Source organism: Ictidomys tridecemlineatus, chromosome 12 (genome assembly GCF_052094955.1).
Source record: "Ictidomys tridecemlineatus isolate mIctTri1 chromosome 12, mIctTri1.hap1, whole genome shotgun sequence".
Classification (NCBI taxonomy): domain Eukaryota; kingdom Metazoa; phylum Chordata; class Mammalia; order Rodentia; family Sciuridae; genus Ictidomys; species Ictidomys tridecemlineatus.
Window position 1 is genome coordinate 118743704 of NC_135488.1, and position 19390 is coordinate 118763093.

The window sequence follows — 19390 nt, forward strand, 5'->3', positions numbered from 1 at the left end:
ACTATATGTTGTTTGCAAGAGACTTACCTTACAGGCAAAGACAGCCCCAGGCTGAAAGTGAAAGATGGAAATTTATATACTATGTGAATGGAGTTCAAAAACAAGCAGGAGTAGCTACTCATAGCTGATAAAGCAGATTTAATCAGAAGAGACAAAGAAAGTCACTTCATATTGGCAAAGGGAGCAATCCAGTAAAAAGATATAATAATAAGAAATATTTTTGCCTCAAATGCCTCAAGAAATTACATAAAAGAGACACTACTCATGACTTATCTAATGGTGATGGTAAAAGTCATCAGTGAAGACTCCTTGGACCTAAAAAATATTACAAATCAAATGGACCTAGCAGACATCTATAGAATATTTCATCCAATAATAGCTAAATATACCTTCTTCTCAGCAGCTCAATGAGCCTTCTCCAAAATACACCACATTTTAGCCCACAAGGCAACTCTTAGCAAATACAATAAACAAGATATAATTCCTTGCATCTTATCAGATCATAATGGAATGAAATTAGAAATTGACATGGCCAAACCCTACAGAAACTATAAAAACACATGGAATTTGAACAATACTCTTTTGAATGATCAATGAGTGATACAAGAAATCAAGGGAGAAATATAAAATTCTTGGGCTCAAATAAAAATAGTGATACCTACCAGAACCTCTGGGACACTATGAAGGCAGTTCTAAGAGGAAAGTTTATAGCTATGAGCGCCTACATAAGAAAATCAGAAAGATCCAAAATAAACATCGAATGATGCTTTTCAAGGCCCTTGAAAAAGAAGAACAAACCAATTCCAAGACCAGTAGAAGGAAGGAAATAATCAACAGCAGACAGAGCAGAAACCAATTAACTTGAAAATTCAAAAAACAAAGAATTGGTTTGTTGAAAAGATCAACAAGATTGATAAGCCCTTGGCCAAACTGACCAAAAGAAAAAGAAAGACAAAGTGAAATTATAGATGAAAAAGGAAAAATCACCATGAACATCTTAGAAATCCAGCAGATCATTAGGGACAATTTTGAGAACTTATACTCCAATAAATTGGAAAACCTAGAAGAAATGGATATTCTTCTAGACAAATATGATCTGCTAAGACTGAATCAAGAGAATGTAGGAAGCCAAAGTAGACCAATAACTTGTAATGAGATATTCAAGCAATAATAAAAGGCATTCCAACAAAGAAATGCCCAGGACCAGACAGATTCTAAGCTGAATGCTACCAAATCTTTAAAGAAGAACTTATGCCAATACTCCTTAAAGTAGTCCATGAAATAGAAACAAATGGAACACTTCCAAATTCACCCTATGAAACCCATATCACACTCATGTCCAAACCAGATAAGTACATCAAGGAAAGAGAACTACAGACCAATATCCCTGATGACTCAGATGCAAATGAATACTTAGTAAAAAATTAGCAAATCATATTCAATAACATATTAAGACTATACAGCACAACCAAGTTGGTCTTATTCCATCATGCACGGTTGATTCAGTGCACACACATCGATTAATGTAATCCATCACAGTAACCAGACTAAGGACAAAAACCACTTAGTCATCTCAATAGATGCAGAGAAGGCCTTCAACAAAATTCAACACCCACTCATCATACAAACGCTGAAAAACGAGACATAGAAGGAATCTACCTCAACACCATGAAGACTGTGTATGAAAAAACCAAGGCCAACCTCATAGTAGATGAGGAAAAACTAAACGCATTTCCTCTAAAACCTGGGACAAGACGAGGATGTCCACTCTCACCACTCCTATCTAATATAGTGCTAGAGATGCTAGCAAGGACAACTGGACAAGAGAAAGAAATGGGAGGAATACGAACAGGAGAGGGAGCTTGAGGCATGCAGGGCTGCAGACGCTGCAGATCCCCCACCTGGACCATCCAAGGTGGTGATCACAGCTCCTCAAGTCTGCAATTTGAAAAAATGGCCTCCTATCAGACTGCATTGCAAAAATGGGAACGAAACAGGATGGAAAGAGTAAAAAAGCTGAAGAGGCAGAGCCTGAAGAATTTGTGGTAGAAAAAGCACTAGACCGACGTGCAGTAAATGGAAAGGTGGATTACGTTCTGAAGTGGAAGGGACTTACAGATGCTGACAATACTTGGGAACTGAAGAAAATCTAGATTGTCCAGAGTTGATTGAAATATGTCTTAATTCTCAAAAAGCTGGTAAAGAAAAAGATGGAACCAAAAGAAAATCTTTATCTGACGATGAATCTGATGATAGCAAGTCAAAGAAGAAAAGAGATGCTGCTGAGCAACCAGGAGGCTTTGCCAGAGACTTGATCCTGCAGGAATGATGGGTGCCACAGACTGCAGTGGGGAATCGATGTTCTTATGAAATGGAAAGACTCAGAGGAGGTCGACTGGGTGCTGGCAAAAGAAGCAAATGTGAAGTGTCCTCAGACTGTAGTTGCTTTTGATGAAGAGAGGCTAACTTGGCATTCTTGTCCAGAAGATGAAGCTCAATAACTATTTGCATTGATATATGTGAGTGTGTGTGTGTGTGTGTGTGTGTGTATAAATAATATATATAAAATCTGACTCTTGGTTTTTGATTTACTAGTGTGAAAAAAATAAGTACATTCTAATGAAAATCAAGTTTGATAGGTTGGTTTTGAAAGTAGTATTGGGGAGTTGTTGGGTTTTATTTCTTTGTTTTGCATCAATAACACTAGTTATTTTGAACAAATAAAAGCTTTCTGTGGTTGCTTCCTTTAGCAAAAAAAAAAAAAAAAGAACAGGAAAGGAAGAAGTCAAATTATCACTGTTTGCAGATGATCTGATGCTATATCCAGACAATCAAATAAAACTCCACCAAAAGATTGCTAGAGGTCATAAACAAATTGGGCAAAGTTAGCAGGTTACCAAATCAACATACGAAAATCAAAGCTTGGGGCTGGGGTTGTGGCTCAGTGGCAGAGTGCTCGCCAGGCATGTGGGAGGCACTGGGTTCAATCCTCATCACCACATAAAAATAAATAAATAAATAAAGGTACTGTGTCCGCCTACAACTGAATTTTTTTAATCAATAGGTTTCCCATATACCAATAATGAATCTGCTGAGAAAAACAAATTAAGAAAACAACTCCATTCACAATAGCCTCCAATAAAATAAAACACCTAGTGCCAAGTCTAAATAGGGAGGTGGAAGACGTCCACACCACAGGCCGTCTCAACGCTGCCCACTTCTGTCCCCACCCAAAACCTCACTCAGTGAAACATTCCTATTGGGGAAGAGAGGGTGGAAGGAAGGAGGGAGGATGGAAGAGGAAGGACGGGAAGACGGGAGGGAGGGAGGGAGGGAGGGAGGGAGGGAGGGAGGGAAAGAGAGGAAACGGCCCCTGGGCGAGGACGGCTTCCCCTGGAATGCGAGCCGAGCTCTGCCCCACACTGCCCAGTGCCGTGGGCTCCCTCGGCCCAGGCCACCAAGCAGACAGACCTTTCCAAAGTTGGCCTGTGGCACAGACATCGTCCCTGGTCACGGGAGCTCCACTGCACGTGGCCTGTTTCCCACCTGGATGCACATGTCTGCAAGCTCTCCAGTGTGCGTGGACATTTATAGACGACCTCAAAGCCATTCGCACTTGTGCAAGGCTAATATTCATTTGGAAACATCTCTTTTAATTGGAAGAATGAAAAACTCGACCTTCTCCGCCGCCTTTCTGGAGTCCGTGTCCCTCACCCCACCAGACCCGCGAGCTTCTCCGGGGACACAGAGCCAGGAGGACCTTTAGGGCCACTTCCAGGAAGTATTTCCTTATGCCTTTTCATTCCCTTGGCAAAGCCCCACCTGCAGAGAAGACTCTGCTGCGCGAGTGTGTTTAAACTGTGTTACACTGAGATAAAGAACCATAAACGCCCTGTGACCCGCCGCAGAGGAGCCCCAGGGGAGGAAGTCCCAAGGCAGGCCCCACTCCCAGCCCAGCTTCACAGAGACATGGGGTCTGCGCCTCCCTGGCCTCCTCTCCCTCTCCACTGTGGTCTTCAGGCGAGAAAGAAGGCCTCTAAAGAAGAGACCCTCTGCTGCCAGGACCCCAGGCACACAGACAGGCTCAGCGCTGGCCATGGCATCTAGTTCCACGTGTGCCACTTAAATTTAAATCCAGTGACTTCCAAAATCCAGGTCCAGAACTATGTGTGTGCCCAGAGCTCCTAATGGCTGGTAGCTGCCAAGCTAAAGGGCCCAGGGGGGCACTCCATGGCTGCAGAGAGCTCCCCCAGGCAGTGCGGGCGGCCGCTCGAGTTCTCTTTGCATTATAGGACAGCACCCATTATTTTAACACCCATTTCACTAATGACCTTGAAATAGTACCAGAATTTAGTAGTGGTCCCGAAGTCTTCGACACCCTCTCACTGATGTAGGAAGGCCTCCACCCTCGACAAAATCGCCTACTTCACTACCGCCTCCTGCACTGGAGACCTGCTAGGCACCTGACCACAGGTCTCCACCCCTCCCTGCCCCTGCACTGGAGACCTGCTAGGCACCTGACCACAGGTCTCCACCCCTCCCTGCCCCTGCACTGGAGACCTGCTAGGCACCTGACCACAGGTCTCCACCCCTCCCTGCCCCTGCACTGGAGACCTGCTAGGCACCTGACCACAGGTCTCCACCCCTCCCCCCCCTATGGAGACCTGAGGAACAGGTCTCCACCCCTCCCTCCCCCTGCACTGGAGACCTGCTAGGCACCTGACCACAGGTCTCCACCCCTCCCTGCCCCTGCACTGGAGACCTGCTAGGCACCTGACCACAGGTCTCCACCCCTCCCTCCTCCTGCACTGGAGACCTGCTAGGCACCTGACCACAGGTCTCCACCCCTCCCTCCCCCCCATGGAGACCTGCTAGGCACCTGATGTACAGGTCTCTAGTTGTCACAGGTCTGTGCTGGGTCTGTGTCACTGTCCTACGCTCCCGTGGAGGTGAATTCAGGCCCCCCTCTGAGTGTGGCACTGGTGCTTTCCTGGGCCCTGGTCACCACCCTGGGCTGTTCAGAGTCTGCTAACACCCACCTCACAGCTCTGACGGCCACTGTCACTGCAGCACAGGCAGCTCTGAGTGCTGTGTGTTCTGGTGGCCTTGGCTTACGGACACCAATGTTCAGATTTTAGCCACTCAACCATTTAAACTGTGCAAAAAGTTATTTCCTGTCCAAAAGTCAGCAGGCCGAATTTGATCCATAGAGCACAGTTAGCCAGACACTACTCTACTCTGTACCAAACCTTAAAAGTCACACAAGATGCCCCTCGGCGTCCACTTCTGCCCATCTTCCAACGTTACTGTGGCCGCCTGTGTGCAGAGAACTCTGCCAGGTGCAAGGAGCAAAGGTCAGTGAGATTCAGGCCACATCCTCAGGGGAAGGGTGCCCAGGGAGCCCGCAGGCAGGCACAGGGACGGGCAGAGCCACCGAGCTCCATGGGAGACCATCACACCAGGTCACCCACTGAGGCCTGGACTCCTGGAGAAGGTGATGGGATAGGAAGGCTGGAGGGGGGTCAGCTGCCCTGGGGGAGGGAGCCTGCTATCCAGACAGAAGGGGCAGTAGGAGCCAGGTGGGCCCCAGGGGAGGGGCAGCACACACTGCAGGAAGGGAGGGACTGCCAGGTGTTCCCTGCAGACCACCGGGCCACCCAGGACCGGGCGGAGCAGAGACAAGATCAGGAGCAGGAGAGCAGTTTGGCAGACGATGTGGGGATCCAGTCAAGAAATAAGGAGGAGAGTGAGGAGGAGCCGCTCCAAGCCACTAGGAGGAGGACGGAGGGGAAACAGGGAGGAGCTGGGTGATGTCCAGTCCTTGGGCTGGTGCCTCGTGGTGCACTGGGCACACGGAGAAGGAGAGGCACTCTGGGCACTGAGGATGGCTGGAGGAGGAGAGGCACTCTGGGCACTGAGGATGGCAGAGACTGGAGTCTGGGCAGGAGGCACAGTTGGAAGTCAGAGGCCTACCTGAGGGAGCAACTGAGGCCGGGAGAGTCGGTGAGGTCTCCCCGAGCGAAGGTGGGCATAGAAAGGCCAGGCCAACCCTGAGATCAACCAGAGACCATCAGAGTGGCCGCGCCCCAGGAGAGGAAGGGACACTCCACCACTCAGGGGAAGGAGAGTTTGGAGGAGAAGTGACCTGATCCTAGGCTTTGCCAGAACTGCCATTCAAACCATTCCTGCAGAAAAAGTCGAACCGATGCCCTGGGTCTCGGTCCAGTCCACTACATGAGGGACGGGCTGATAGTCCATCTCAGGTTCCCAGGTTACACAACAGGTTTCCCGCGATGTCCCTGAGGAGGGTCTGCATCCCAGGCAGCAGGGCAGCCTCTGCCGGCTCTTCCAAGCACAATGAGAGCCACAGTATGGAGCAGCCCAAGAGGAGAAGGTGGGGGTGATGGACACGTGGTCAGAGCAGGGTCACCTCCTGGACCATTGTGCAGCTCCAGGTGCTGCAGGGGGTAGTGTCTTAAAGGCGAGCGAGTCTCAGCTCCAGAAGTGTGGCTAGGTGACCACAAGGCCAGGAGGAGGGAAAGAGGCAACTAGCCAGCTGTCATCCGAAGGCTCCTGGCCTGAGCAGGAAGGGACATCCCTCTCTCCTGTCACCCTGCCCTCTCTGCCCTGTGACCCCTCCACTCGAGTTGCTGAGCTCTTTGCTCTAGCTTCCTCTCTCCAGCCGCTGCCCGGTCACCCTGCTGTTCCACTGCTCCCAGCTGTGGTCTGAACACCTGAAACCCCACCTGCACCCTTGGCCATGGCCTCCAGAGGGGCAAGGAGCAAGGCAGAGGCAGGCCCTGCTCCACCGCCCAATGCATGGTCAGCATCCCACCCTGGCCATGGCAGCCACTGGTGTCCTGGAAAAGCCTAGCTCGAGACACGGGAGCATCACTGCCCCTTCCTCCCCAGGACGTGGCCCAGGATGCCCAGCGCACCTTCCAGGTGGGGGACCAGGAAGTGCAGCCCCATGCTGTTGGCAGTTCCATGAGAAGGAAACTGGCTTGGCTGGAGCTTCACATAAGGGCCTTATGCACCTGTGTCCAGAGTCAAGATGCCAGGCCCTGACCTGCACGGGGAAAACTCGACATCCCACCAGCTCAGCGGGATGTGCACGGTGTCTGGTATTTGTTAAGTCAAAATGAAAGCACGTGGCTCCATCGATCTAGCTTTTCTCTGGGTCCTCTTCCACACACACTTTAGAGACCGTCCTCCCAAGAGCCAGGAAAACGGAGCTGGAGGTTTCTGCAAGTTCGCCCACAGTTGGTCCCGGGCCTGATGTCAGCCCCCGCAGCCCAGATGAGAAAACAGAGGCTCCAAAGGGTGAGGTGCCCATTTCACACTCTTCCAGGTGGCAGAACCAGGTGTGGCCTTCTCCCCACCTGGTGTCACCACAGAACAGGGCATCGGGCCAGATGAAAGGGCCCAGCAGCCCTAGAAGTGAAGGTAGTTCTGAAAAGCATCTCCGCGGAGCCGCCTTCCCGGAGCAGCCACCAGGGGGCGCAGCCGGCCGCAGCAGGATTCAACCCAGCTGGCTGGACCCCAAAGCACCGGAGCCACAGTCCTACAGAGCCCTGCCTCCTTGGAGCCAAGGTTCCAAGGTTTCCTTTTAAAGAGCTCATATTGACCCAAGACTAGAGGAGAGAGTCACTGCCTGCCAAGGAGCCCATCCTTAGACACAGCAGCACTTCTCCCGGCCACTCTGTCCAAGGTCCTTCCTGCCAACCACAAGTGCTTCTGCAGACAGGCCCCTGCCCTAAAGGGCAAGATCCACTGATGGCCCAGTCTGCTAGGAGCCTATGCTGAAAACTGAGGAGGATGCAAAAGTAAATTAAACTCACCCTGCCTTCAGAGACTTGAGGAAGTGTGGCGGGGGTACTGGGGAGGGGCCTGTGTGCACTGGGGAGGGGCGGAGGGGCCTGTGTGCACTGGGCAGGGGCGGAGGGGCCTGTGTGCACTGGGGAGGGGCGGAGGGGCCTGTGTGCACTGGGGAGGGGCGGAGGGGCCTTGTGCACTGGGGAGGGACGGAGGGGACTGTGTGCACTGGGGAGGTGCGGAGGGGCCTGTGTGCACTGGGCAGGGGCGGAGGGGCCTTGTGCACTGGGAGGGACGGAGGGGACTGTGTGCACTGGGGAGGCGCGGAGGGGCCTGTGTGCACTGGGAGGGGCACAGAGGGGCCTGTGTGCACTGGGGAGGGGCGGAGGGGCCTGTGTGCACTGGGCAGGGGCGGAGGGGACTGTGTACACTGGGGAGGGACGGAGGGGCCTGTGTGCACTGGGGAGGCGCGGAGGGGCCTGTGTGCACTGGGGAGGGACGGAGGGGACTGTGTGCACTGGGGAGGCGCGGAGGGGCCTGTGTGCACTGGGGAGGCGCGGAGGGACCTGTGTGCACTGGGAGGGGCACGGAGGGGCCTGTGTGCACTGGGCAGGGGCGGAGGGGCCTTGTGCACTGGGAGGGACGGAGGGGACTGTGTGCACTGGGGAGGCGCGGAGGGGCCTGTGTGCACTGGGAGGGGCACAGAGGGGCCTGTGTGCACTGGGGAGGGGCGGAGGGTCCTGTGTGCACTGGGGAGGGGCACGGAGGGGCCTGTGTGCACTGGGGAGGGGCGGAGGGGCCTGTGTGCACTGGGGAGGGGCGGAGGGGCCTGTGTGCCCTGGGGAGGGACGGAGGGGACTGTGTGCACTGGGGAGGGACGGAGGGGACTGTGTGCACTGGGGAGGGACGGAGGGGCCTGTGTGCACTGGGGAGGGGCGGAGGGTCCTGTGTGCACTGGGGAGGGACGGAGGGGCCTGTGTGCACTGGGGAGGCGCGGAGGGGCCTGTGTGCACTGGGGAGGCGCGGAGGGGCCTGTGTGCACTGGGGAGGCGCGGAGGGGCCTGTGTGCACTGGGGAGGCGCGGAGGGGCCTGTGTGCACTGGGGCTTCGGCCCAGGGAGGAGGTGCAACAATGACCTGCACTAGGACCCAGCAGAAGCACAGGGTGCCTGGCTCCTGAGACAGAACCAGGGGCAGGGGCAGGGACAGGGGAGGGGCAGGACAGCCAGAGACAGACAGGCTGTGCCTCTGTCCATCACACTTCTCCTGTGTGTATGTTTCCTACTCGAGTGGGTGTGATGTTAAATGAATCGGACCCACACACTCAGTTACGATACCTCGGAGTTCACAGCCGGGGAGGAGACACCACCAAGACCGCATGGCATAGCACGATGAGGCCCGGGTTGACCGCCCGCCGCACACTGTGCTGGGCAGACTCCCTGCAACCTGTGTCCCCACACATGGCAGGGGGAACCTGGCCACTGACCACGAGTAGGCAGGAACTGGGTCACCCCAGGAGAGGGGCAGTCTGACCACTATGACCTTGGCAGCAGAGGATTTCCCCTGGCTGCAGCACCAGAGCAGCAGACAGAAGAATCAAAACCAGCTGGAATACGCTGAAAAGAGAGAAGCACCCGGCAGGTGGTGGCTGGCTCTGAGGCGGGGGCTCCATGCAGGAGCCCAGGAGAGGCCTGGGGAGACCAGGGCAGCCCCTGCTGATGGTCAGCAAGGAAACAGAGCCTCAGGCCCACACCCCAGGACCTCCTAGTCAGAGCCCAGCCAGCCTGACCTTGATCTCAGCCTTATGAAACCCAAAGCAGAGAACCCGGCGGAGCCTCCTGAACCCCCAACCTAAGACAGGAAGATTGTTAATCTGGTTAAGACACTGATGCCCTGGGCAACACAACGGAAGACACACACCCATACGTGTCCACCCCGACGCAAGCCAGGAGAGCCATCCATACCCAAGAGCACTGAGAGACAAAAAGCTTCAGGCTGCTGGAGACAAAGCCGGTCAGCTTCCCTCCAGACTGGCGGCACCTTTCCTGCTCATTTTACACCTGCAGGAGCCAATGTCCTGGGCCCCGAGCCTGAACCCCAGGGAAGAGCCCCAGGAACACAGTCCCTAACCTCGTGCACACCCTGGTGCCAAGGAAGCACCCTGGAGATCCCTGAAATCATCCTGCTGCCACTCTGTTCTAGCAGGTGGTCACGGTTCCGTGAATGTCATGCTGTGGGCCCCCCAAATTCTCTCTCAACGTCCTAATCATTTCTGTTGATATAGCCAAGGTCCCAGAGAGAAGAGGAAGGGAGCCAGCCGACAAGGCCTTGCAGCTCACCTGATGTGCCCACCTTCCCCAAGCACCCCTCCTGGGAGAAGGGGCCTGATGTCACCACCCAGGTGTCTACTTCTGACTCTAGCATTGAACCCTTCTGGGTGGGTGTGGCCAGTGTGAGGGGCCTCCCTGGCTGTAAGTGAAGCGAGAAAGGCAAGGGAGGGAATTTTACCTCCCCTACTTGTGTTGGGGAGGGAGCCGACCCTCCCATACGCTGGGCAAGCGCTCTGCCACCCACCCAGCCCAGGTAAACCCTTCCAAACCTGGGCTGTGGTTGAGGCCAGGCAGAGTGCCAGCCTCCTGGGTCCCCGAGTGTGCTGAAGCTTCTCCCACAGGGCCACCCGTCGCCCAGGCACGTCCGAGAGACCAGGCAGCCTCTTTCTTCCGATGGAGAAGCACAGGCTCCGAGTTCACAGCCAGGTGCTGTCTTGCTCTTGTTCCTTTGAGCTTTGCCTTAAAAATGGAAAAGGTGCAGGCAGGTGGGCCTAGGAAGCTAACAAGCACAGAGGCCTGCCGCCCTTGGATCTGCCCTGCTGAGGGGGAACCAGGAGGGACATCGCTGCCAGCAGGTTCCCAAAGAGCCTCTGACTCTCTGTGTGAGATTTGGGTGAGATAGAGGAAGCAGTTTATTCAAGTTGGGAACAAGACTAAAGGAGCTTAAGTGGAGATAGGAGGAACCCGAGGTCAACATGTGCAATCCCGGTTACAGGGAAGTTTTGCAACAGATTTGAGTTTGGTTTAATTTGTGGCTTTTGTTTTAATACAGGTTTATTTCACTATGAGCTCCACTTGGAGGATTTTTGTTCAAAGACCAAAGTCACGTGACTTAAAGCCAACTCAAGCAAGGCCCAGAGCTGGACCATGGAGCCTCTGGGACCTTCTCTGTGTTCCCAGCCCCCAAGGACACCTGCCACCGTCGCCCTACCTTCCCAAAGTGTCAGATGCTCATTGTGGGGTGAGACCCACGTCTGCTGTCACCTTGTCCTCTTTTAAAACACCACCTTTTTAAGTGGCCGGTGATTTATAAGCGGTGTAAAGGCCTGCAATCCAGCCTCACCCAGGAGTTCAAAGCCCAGCCTTCAACATTGGATTTCCTGCTCTTCACGAGCCAGCCAGGGTCCCATGGTGCTTGGTGCCAGCTCGGAAAGAATTTAGAGGGCCCAGAAGTAGAGACAGAGCCTTCCAGAGGTGGCCCAGCCTGTGTGATGTCATAAGGCTGCAGGGAGATGGAACTGGAGGAGCAGCCCCTCCCTGAAGAAGTACGAGTTCTCTCCCGCAAGGCCGGAGCCAGGCCTGTCCCTCCTGCAAAGGAGACGCTTGGTGCCCGACCCTGTGACAGCCACAGAAACCCACCTCCCACCCCAGCAGGGGGCTGAAGTCCCCTCCTCCTCTCAGCTGGTGCCTGAGTTAAAGTGCTACCCCTGGGGGTCCCCTGTTGCTCCTCCAGAAACCACTGGGCACACCCAGCAGTGGCCCCTGCCCCCCAGAGAAGAGAGTTCTCCAGGGAAACTTGGGAAGGCTAAGGACCCTCAGCCCCTGCCACACACAGAGAATTCTGGAAAAGCCCTGGCCCCAGGGAGGACACCCATCAGGTGGAGCTTCTGCCTCCCTGGACCTGGGAGAAGAGCCATGAGGAGGGTCTGCCCCCCTGGACCTGGGAGAAGAGCCATGAGGAGGGTCTGCCCCCCTGGACCTGGGAGAGGAGCCATGAGGAGGTTCTCCTCCCTGGACCTGGGAGAAGAGCCATGAGGAGGGTCTGCCCCCCTGGACCTGGGAGAAGAGCCATGAGGAGGGTCTGCCCCCTGGACCTGGGAGAAGAGCCATGAGGAGGGTCTCCCTCCTGGACCTGGGAGAAGAGCCATGAGGAGGGTCTGCCCCCCTGGACCTGGGAGAAGAGCCATGAGGAGGGTCTGCCCCCCTGGACCTGGGAGAAGAGCCATGAGGAGGGTCTGCCCCCTGGACCTGGGAGAAGAGCCATGAGGAGGGTCTGCCCCCCTGGACCTGGGAGAAGAGCCATGAGGAGGGTCTGCCCCCCTGGACCTGGGAGAGGAGCCATGAGGAGGTTCTCCTCCCTGGACCTGGGAGAAGAGCCATGAGGAGGTTCTCCTCCCTGGACCTGGGAGAAGAGCCATGAGGAGGGTCTGCCCCCTGGACCTGGGAGAAGAGCCATGAGGAGGGTCTGCCCCCTGGACCTGGGAGAAGAGCCATGAGGAGGGTCTCCCTCCTGGACCTGGGAGAAGAGCCATGAGGAGGGTCTGCCCCCCTGGACCTGGGAGAAGAGCCATGAGGAGGGTCTGCCCCCTGGACCTGGGAGAAGAGCCATGAGGAGGGTCTGCCCCCCTGGACCTGGGAGAAGAGCCATGAGGAGGGTCTGCCCCCCTGGACCTGGGAGAAGAGCCATGAGGAGGGTCTCCCTCCTGGACCTGGGAGAAGAGCCATGAGGAGGGTCTGCCCCCCTGGACCTGGGAGAAGAGCCATGAGGAGGGTCTCCCTCCTGGACCTGGGAGAAGAGCCATGAGGAGGGTCTGCCCCCCTGGACCTGGGAGAAGAGCCATGAGGAGGTTCTCCTCCCTGGACCTGGGAGAAGAGCCATGAGGAGGGTCTGCCCCCCTGGACCTGGGAGAAGAGCCATGAGGAGGGTCTGCCCCCCTGGACCTGGGAGAAGAGCCATGAGGAGGTTCTCCTCCCTGGACCTGGGAGAAGAGCCATGAGGAGGTTCTCCTCCCTGGACCTGGGAGAAGAGCCATGAGGAGGGTCTGCCCCCCTGGACCTGGGAGAAGAACCTTGCAGGAGGGTCTGCCTCCCCTCCAGCAGCACAGCCCAGGGGTCCCTGCCCTCCAAGCCCCTGTGGTTCTGAGAAGATTCCTGTAGAGAAAGAGGGACCCGCACAGAGGGACAAAGCTGCCCACCTTGCGGCTGGTACAAAAGGAGGCAGAGAGACCAGCTCCCACTGGCCCTCTCACAAGGCCCGCCTCCTAGAGGCTGCCCTGCCTCCTAGTAGCACCACTTGGGGATCATGGGTCTTTAAGGACAGTCCACATCCACACTACAGCAAATCCTTACCTCTCAGGACACTGGGCTACACACACCAAGCAAGAGGCAGAAGGCCCAAAGACCACTTCCTGGGCCTGGCTCTCCTGTGGCCCTGTCTCTGTGTGGGCCAAGCCCAGAGAGCGGCTTCCAGGGAAGGGAATAGCAGGACCCACAGATGTCCAGGCTGAAAGAATCTGTGCCTTCCATGGAGAGTGCTCCCTCCCTCCCTTCCTCCCTCCCTTCCTCCTCCCTCCTTCTCCTCCTCACCCATGGAGAGAACTCCTCCTCCTCCCTCCTATCCCCCATCCTTCCTCTCCCTCCCTCCCCCATGGAGAGAACTCCTCCTCCTCCCTCCTATCCCCCATCCTTCCTCTCCCTTCCTCCCCCATGGAGAGAACTCCTCCTCCTCCCTCCTATCCCCCATCCTTCCTCTCCCTCCCTCCCCCATGGAGAGAACTCCTCCTCCTCCCTCCTATCCCCCATCCTTCCTCTCCCTCCCTCCCCCATGGAGAGAACTCCTCCTCCTCCCTCCTATCCCCCATCCTTCCTCTCCCTCCCTCCCCCATAGAGAGAACTCCTCCTCCTCCCTCCTATCCCCCATCCTTCCTCTCCCTCCCTCCCCCATGGAGAGAACTCCCTCCTCTTCCCTCCTATCCCCCATCCTTCCTCTCCCTCCCTCCCCCATGGAGAGAACTCCTCCTCCTCCCTCCTATCCCCCATCCTTCCTCTTCCACCCCCTCCCTCTTCCTCCTGGTCTGATGACCTGGCCGATGACCCCAGCTTCCTCTGGCTCGCTCACTAAGGCAGACACCTGAGCGACTGCCTCCCTGAGCCTCCTGCACCACCCTCACCCCCCACCTTGCCTCCTGCTCCACTTGAGCCCTTCCAATAGTCAACTGAGTCACAGTGTGAGCCCAGCAAGAGCAGATTTACCAACTGGCCCCAGTGCAAACTGCTGACCCATGGAGTCACAGCACCAAAGTAAAGGGTACTGTTTCATCACTAAATCTTGGGTGACCTGTTATGCGGTAGTAAAGTGACTGATGCATTGCTTGGGACATTGCTGTCCTCAGGAAGCAGCATTTTCCTTCCACCACTGAAACTGGGAATGTGTGCTCGCCCCAGCCCTTGTTTCTAGGGCACAGACGGATACAGAGCCACCACAGGGAGCTGTGCAGGTTGCAGCTGTCTGGATTTGTGCAGTGCACACCTGCACAGACACTAATATGCCCCAACTCCAGACACCCCAGGCCTGAGGTAAGCTATGGTGTGTCCTACACAGTCCACCAGCTTCCTTGGTAACAGCAGCAGCAGCCTCGAAACAGCACTGCAGCCTAGCAACAGCACTGCAGCCTAGCAACAGCACTGCAGCCTAGCAACAGCACTGCAGCTGCAGCAGCCAGGGACGGTGCCGGCCCACCCGCAGCATGATTCATGGGTTTCGCTCCCTCCACGGAGCACCAAGACAGTCCTCCCATCTTTCCTGTCAATTCCCAAAAAGCTTTCAACAAATTCCCTTTCTGGGTAAACGTGCCAGACCCAGGTTTTCCTGCATACAGCTGAGCAGGCCTGCCTCCTGGGCCGAGTGGTGCTCTTCCCCACCCAGTACCCTCCCGTGGCGAGGACACAGGAAGGAGGCACACAGGCTGCAAACCAGAGATGTCAGTGGCTGCCTGGGGGCCGGGGTGGCTCTGTGCAGGCACCCTGCTGGCCCAGTGGGAGGAGGGTGGACACAGACGCTGCAGCTGACTCACGGATGCCCCATGCCGCACGCAGGAGCTCTTTGTGTGTGCACACATGTGAACTGTGTGTCTGCATGCGCATGCGTGTTTGTGTGTGTCCACATGGAGGAGTGAGGAGATTGCTCAGAGATGGAGGCAGAGATGTAGAAGAGCCAGCAAGGGGGTGGGGAGGGGGACGCCTGGATCCTGTGAGGTGGCTGTGTAGAGTGCTCTGGCCACACTCCCTGGGATTTCCCGCCCTACTTAACAGTGCCGGTGTGAGCCAGTTCCCACAGGGGCAGCAGCCAGCTAGATGGGACAAGCAGAAGATGGTCAGGAAGACACCGCCTTCTGCCCTTGACCCCAAAGAGAAGCCCCCGGTAGGGGAATGGGACTATGCCCTGCGGGTCCCTGGTGCCCACATCCCCAGTGCAGAAGCCCATCCAGACTGCAGCACAAGGAGGTGGAACAAGGGCGTCCGTCACCAGTAAGCTCCACCCTCGGGGAGTCAGGGGGCTCTGGGCCAGTCTTCCCAGCAGCCACCAGTCTGGATACACCTGCCTTTCTTGGCCACCTGCCTAGGCTGTGGCCACCCTGTCCCCCAACTTCTTCAGCTACACTTCACAGGAAGCTCCGGATCTAATCCACGAGCCTTTGGTCACACCTCAGTGACTCCTGGCTCTCTCCTCGGCCCAGCAGTTGTCCCCACTCTGCAGATGCCATCTCCCAGGCTGCACAAGAGGTCCCGCCTGACCCTTGCAGGGATTCACTTAGGGCAAAGTATCTGACTCGGAGCCCAGCTGTGGCCTAAAAATTGTGATCACGTACACACAATCTTGTGCATCTTGACCAAGTCCAAATACAGACTCAAACCCAGAAGTCCTGGCTGTGACCCCGGCCCCAGGCCCCACACGGAGCTTTCTTCCCACAGGCCCAGTATGCATGCGTCCAGGCACGGCTCTGGTCACGGTGAGCACATTGTGGGCCCCAGCAGGGCCTAGAGCCGGCTGTGCTGCTTCTGCCCTTCCTCTCTCCCCGAAGCCTGTCCAGGGCCCAGAGCACTCGGCCCCGGCAGGGAGCCCTCCAGCCTCCTGGGCACACTCCTGAGAGGCAGAGGAGAGGGAGAGGCCCAGGGAGGGTGCTTGGCTGTCTGAGAGTGCACGCGGGTGGGAAACGTCTACAGTCAGGACATCTGTGGGAGACGTCCTGGGCCAGGCTGAGCAGCCACCGCTGGGGGCCACGTGGGTCTATCCACAGCCCAGCTTCTCGCTGGGCTCAGCTCGTCCCTGCTGCTTAGCACACAGTGTGCCGGGGTGCAGGGCCGCTGCTCGCACTGTCCCCTGTGCAAAGCCATGGTCCAGGACGCAGGCCCAGCAGCCTCTGTAAGAGTAGAGACAGAAACAGCTCCAGCGCCCATGGAGAGAGAAGCACTGCCTGGAGCCATGCCAGGGAGGTCAGCGCTGCAGGTGGGAAAAGCAGGCCAGGTCCCTGCGGCCTCATGTGAAAGGCAAGATGTGGCTGAGGAAAAGGAAGGAGAGACACGCTCAGTGCTAGTGAGCACAGATGTTTAGCAGGTGTGGCGAGCAGGCCTGTAACCCCAGCTGCTCGGGAAGCTAAAGCAGGAGATCCCGAGTCCCTGCCAGCCTCACAGGGCAACTTAGTAAGACCCTGCCTGAAAACTAAAAAACACAAAAAGGCTAAAGATGTAGTTTAGTGGCAGAGAGCCCCTGGGTTCAGTCCCCAGTACTACAGAGAGAGAGAAGAAAGAAAATCACCTATTTTGTGTGTATACATAGGTACTTAAAAAACAAAGCCTAGGGAGATGGACCCCCACTTGGAGCAGCAGACGGGGAACTGGGTACTGCACGAGTATGTCCTGTGGGGTGTGTTACGATCACACACGCACACTCATTCCCAGGGTGGTGGCCCAGGTAACACAGGCCTGTCTGGTCCCTTCTCAAGACGGTGCTAAGGACACTATGTGCTAGTGGGTGGGGCTCAGTCTGTGCCGACTGGGGTGGGGATCACCGGAGCCTGCACACCTTCCTCTGTCCCCATCATCACCCCTCCGAATTCACAAAGCTCACTCCAGATGGTGCCGTGCCCTGCTGCAAGCTGCGGTCTGCCTGAGTCAGAACACGTGGCCACGTGAGAACCACTGTGTGCAGATACACCGAGCACCAGACGTACCGGCCGGTGGTGCCGGAAGGCGGTGAGCATCAGCACAAGGGCAGGCCGCTCCCATTCAGGGTCTGGACGGAGAAGAGAGACCTGGCTGCCCTGATGTCCCTCTCCAACAAACGAGGCAAGGGCTCCGCAAATGATCCCATTCACTTGATCCCCCTTTCTGCTCCAAAAGACAGAGAGCCCCTCTTCCAACCCAAGCAGGTACCTCGCAGACCCCTGATACTGGAATGCACTTGTTCTCCAAGGCTTCCACAGAGTGTAAATAAACTCAAGACCGGGGAAGGGTCTGAGATTCACCCCACTCAGAGGCCAGCATGTCTCCTGACCCTGTCATGGATGCTGGCAGGAGCCGGGAGACGGCTGAGTCTCCATCGCTCACAGCAAGACCAGTGGCCAGAACACCAGCAGCCCTACACCAGCGTCCTGACCCCAGGTCCTGCAGGGCTCATAAAGAGGAACACACCACACCTGCACCGCAGAGGGCCATCGCAGGGGACCCTTGAGCCTGGGGAACCCAAACCCTTATCGCAGGCCGTCAGAATGCTGGCTCTCTTCGCAGAGGCCGCTGTGGTCTGCAGGGTGCTGGACAGTGGGCCTGAGTGAGATCCACTCTCTCTCCTGCAAGGCTGTAAGCAAGCCTGCCAGACCTTTTCACCAGGGGGGATGGGGGGGGAGAGGCATTGTCATCTCCCAAGGCAATTCCGTGCGACACCCTTGGAAAGACAATCCAGAACAACGGTGGTCAGGGCCTCCCTCCAGAGAGACACAGAAACCTGAGCCGAGCTGGGGAGGTGCCACCATCACCCGCTCTGGGTCTGAAATACAAGAGAACCATGGGTCACTGCAACCAGCTCCCCAGGGTCACGCCCTGGCATGGGCCCCTGTGTGGGGGCCAGACCTAGCGATTCTCCCAACAAACAGAACTCAGTGGAGACGAGGGTGTCCCTCTCAGGCCAGGCCACAGAGGCCAGTGTTCTCTCTGCAGCCCGTCTCCTTGCTGCCCTGATGAAGCTGGTCATGTGCAGCAGCCTCTCGAGGAACGAGGATGCCTCCACCCAGCAGCCCCCCAGTCCTATGACTCCCCCGGTCCTTGGTGTGAGTGAGAGGACTCGGTGGGCTCTGCCAGAACCACATGGGCTTACTTCTAACAGGTGGGACACCCTGAAGCAGAGGCCCCAGCAAGGCCCTGCACAACTCCCTGGTCCAGGCACACCCAAGGATTAAATGTTTCTGCCTCGGGCCACCAAGACTGGGGACAGCTTGTTACACAGCGACACATAACTGATACAGTATTAAAGGTAAGAGGACAAGATGACACCACAGGGCCATGGCAGAGCTTCAGAATTTATTCTTATCTTCCTGAAATCTGGGTTGGAAGCAAAGCAAGTGGCTTCTACTTGGATAACAAGTGCCAAGGGACCTACATTTTAGTCTAACTATGGAAACCCGGGCCCTGGATGAGGGCTCCCTTCCACACAGGAACGAAGAGGCCTAGGTCATTCCAGACCCACCGCCCTCGTCAGCACCTACTACTGTGATGGTGAAGGGCGGCCTTCACTATTGGACCAAGGCCAGAGCCTTCCGAGCGCCCTCCACAGTGAAGTGTGGGCTGCGGCACAGCAGGGAGCTCCCAGGACACGGCCCTCCTGTTCAGCTCACTGCGCTCTCTGAGGTTCAGATGCCCCACAGCCAGGAGCCCCTGCACTCCCTGGGTGGGGGGGAGCATGCTGTCCCCAGAGACCCTCCCACACCGGGGACCGCTGGTGGGGGGCACCATCCATGGGAGCCGCCGGCCGAGCGGGCAGCAGGGCCGGGCAGGCCTGGCGGCGCTCACACGTTCTCCTTGTCGAACTCGCACATGAAGTACATGGTGGTGTGGCAGGCCACGTCGTTCCAGCCCCCCGAGGCCACCATCTCCACGCAGTCCTCCTCGTCGTAGGCGTTGTTGGGCTCGCCGCTGCGCCACTTGTTGAAGGTCTGCATGGGGGACCGGTCCGAGTACACGAAGGCCCCCTCTCTCTCCAGGTCGTTGATGCCGATGAAGACACGGGCCAGGCCCGCCTGGGCCAGGTAGGCGGCCATGAGGCCGTTGGCGGCCTCGTCCTTGGGCATGCTCAGCGTGCCGCCCCGGCCCTGGCAGGACAGCTGGGCGTCGGCGTACCGCTTCTCCTCCTTCACCAGCAGGTAGATCTTGCTGTCCGTCTCCCGCACACCAGCGACAGCTGCAGGGGAGGGCAGGGCTGGAAAGTGAGCATTCCCATCAACAGGCCTCAGGCTCGCGGGGACCCCAGACCACACC

At 56.6% G+C, this 19390-nt stretch overlaps 2 protein-coding genes and 1 pseudogene across 5 annotated transcripts in view; 1 reads left to right on the top strand and 2 right to left on the bottom strand.

Annotated features, from left to right (window-relative positions):
- The window catches only part of Allc (allantoicase), a 34040-nt gene extending 20645 nt beyond the window's left edge, over positions 1 to 13395 (bottom strand). Inside the window, exons 1-2 of the mRNA XM_078029725.1 lie at positions 13214 to 13395; positions 10414 to 10603 (exon numbers count right to left, since the gene is read on the bottom strand). The gene's annotated coding sequence lies outside the window, so the exon portion shown is untranslated. The remainder of the gene's footprint in view (positions 1 to 10413; positions 10604 to 13213) is intronic.
- Positions 1983 to 2501, top strand: LOC101965735 (chromobox protein homolog 3 pseudogene; annotated as a pseudogene).
- Positions 13396 to 18415: 5020 nt separating the features above from the next.
- Positions 18416 to 19390, bottom strand: part of Colec11 (collectin subfamily member 11) — a 31516-nt gene continuing 30541 nt past the window's right edge. For 2 of the 4 annotated variants that reach the window (XM_078029729.1, XM_078029727.1), the window contains one exon: positions 18416 to 19331. In XM_078029729.1, the coding sequence (XP_077885855.1) occupies positions 18922 to 19331 (410 nt within the window). In that variant the 3' untranslated portion in view covers positions 18416 to 18921. The remainder of the gene's footprint in view (positions 19332 to 19390) is intronic. The other 2 variants (XM_078029730.1, XM_078029728.1) reach the window with 1 other exon arrangement.